Source organism: Echinops telfairi, unplaced genomic scaffold (genome assembly GCF_000313985.2).
Source record: "Echinops telfairi isolate 266 unplaced genomic scaffold, ASM31398v2 ScPeMD7_5868;HRSCAF=6743_0, whole genome shotgun sequence".
In the NCBI taxonomy this organism is placed as follows: Eukaryota; Metazoa; Chordata; class Mammalia; order Afrosoricida; family Tenrecidae; genus Echinops; species Echinops telfairi.
In genome coordinates, this window is record NW_022109767.1 from 19,312,003 (window position 1) to 19,313,416 (window position 1,414).

Genomic DNA, 1,414 nt, shown 5'->3' on the forward strand with positions numbered 1-1,414 from the left:
GAAAAATCTTGGTGTTAAATGCTATAAAAAATTCTTTAATTTTATTAGGATTTTAAAGTTTTGACCATTTCTACGAAAAATAATAGGAAGAATTTGTTCAGCAGGAACTAAAGCTATATTAGAGGTGGTTACCTTACTAATAATAAGCATTTATATATAAATTCATATTTAGCATGACATGCTATTTTGATAAAATATTTCAGAGGCAGTATCGTTTTATATTTAAGAACAATTGTTCTTTGAGAATTTACTTAGACAATTTGATGAAAGAATTCTTTTACAGAATAAAGCACAACTCAGATAACCAACCTGTTAAAGAATAGAGGCAATAGTTAAAGACAATTCTTCAACCTCTTAAAAAGGGAACATCATCTAATTAGTCTGAACCTCAAACAGCACTGTCCTCAGTGCACAAGAAACAGTGCATTACAATCATTAAAATGGATCCTTTTTATCATACTCCACTCAAACATCTTAAAAGATGGCATTTCCTTCTTTCTTTCTTATGGCATATGATTTTATTGCCACAGTGATTCTAGAAACCTCTATTGGCTGGTTTCTGTACATTGTTCTTCATTAATGTCATGGCGTTGTACCCTTTTCAATCAAAGCATTCATCATTTTGCCCTCGATTGCTCCCTCCAGCTCTCTCCTTGTCTACTTTTCTTACCGAGGTTAAGAGGTGTAGCCCTGTTTTTCTCTGTAAAGTTCCCTATTTATAGCTCTCAACTGTTTTACTGGCTCTGTACTTAATATTGCACAATGGCATCTCTTGATTAGTCACTAAGTCATAATGAAGCTTTGTTTACTATAAAGTGAAACGCAACTGGCAATTGTTATATGCCTAAAACCCAGTCAAAAGAAAAAGGAATATTGCTAGAGCTGTTGTTCATGAAATTATGAGATTTCTTGAAAGAGTGTAATGAAAGACATTTAGATGCACAGCATGAGCATTTATTTTCTTTCTCTAATGCCATTTAGTGGTGGATCTGAACCATCTAAAGGAGGAGGTGAAATTATACAGCTGCACCCCTCGCAACTTTTCGGTGTCCATCAGGGAAGAGCTAAAGAGAGCCGATACCATTTTCTGGCCAGGTTGTCTCTTGGTGAAACGCTGTGGTGGAAACTGTGCTTGTTGTGTCCACAATTGCAATGAGTGTCAATGTGTCCCAAGTAAAGTCACCAAAAAATATCATGAGGTAGGTATATAATTTTCTCTTTTGCTTCCTTTGGGTATTTTGTGTATTGAAAAGTATTTTTAAAAAATCTCATATTCACTGCAGTAAGTTTGTGGTTAGAAAAGAGATTTAGCATCCATGGGGGTGGGGGCTAGAACCAAGCTTACACAGGATTCTGTGCCTATTTGTTAAAATTAGGACACTTAATTGAGAACATCAAATATGTATTTTTTTTT

General features: G+C 34.6%; 1 protein-coding gene across 1 annotated transcript in view; it reads left to right on the forward strand.

Moving 5' to 3' along the window:
* PDGFC (platelet derived growth factor C) overlaps window positions 1-1,414 on the forward strand; it is a 253,255-nt gene that overhangs the window by 248,236 nt on the left and 3,605 nt on the right. The window contains exon 5 of the mRNA XM_004708728.2: window positions 982-1,199. Within this exon, the coding sequence (XP_004708785.1) occupies window positions 982-1,199 (218 nt within the window). The remainder of the gene's footprint in view (window positions 1-981; window positions 1,200-1,414) is intronic.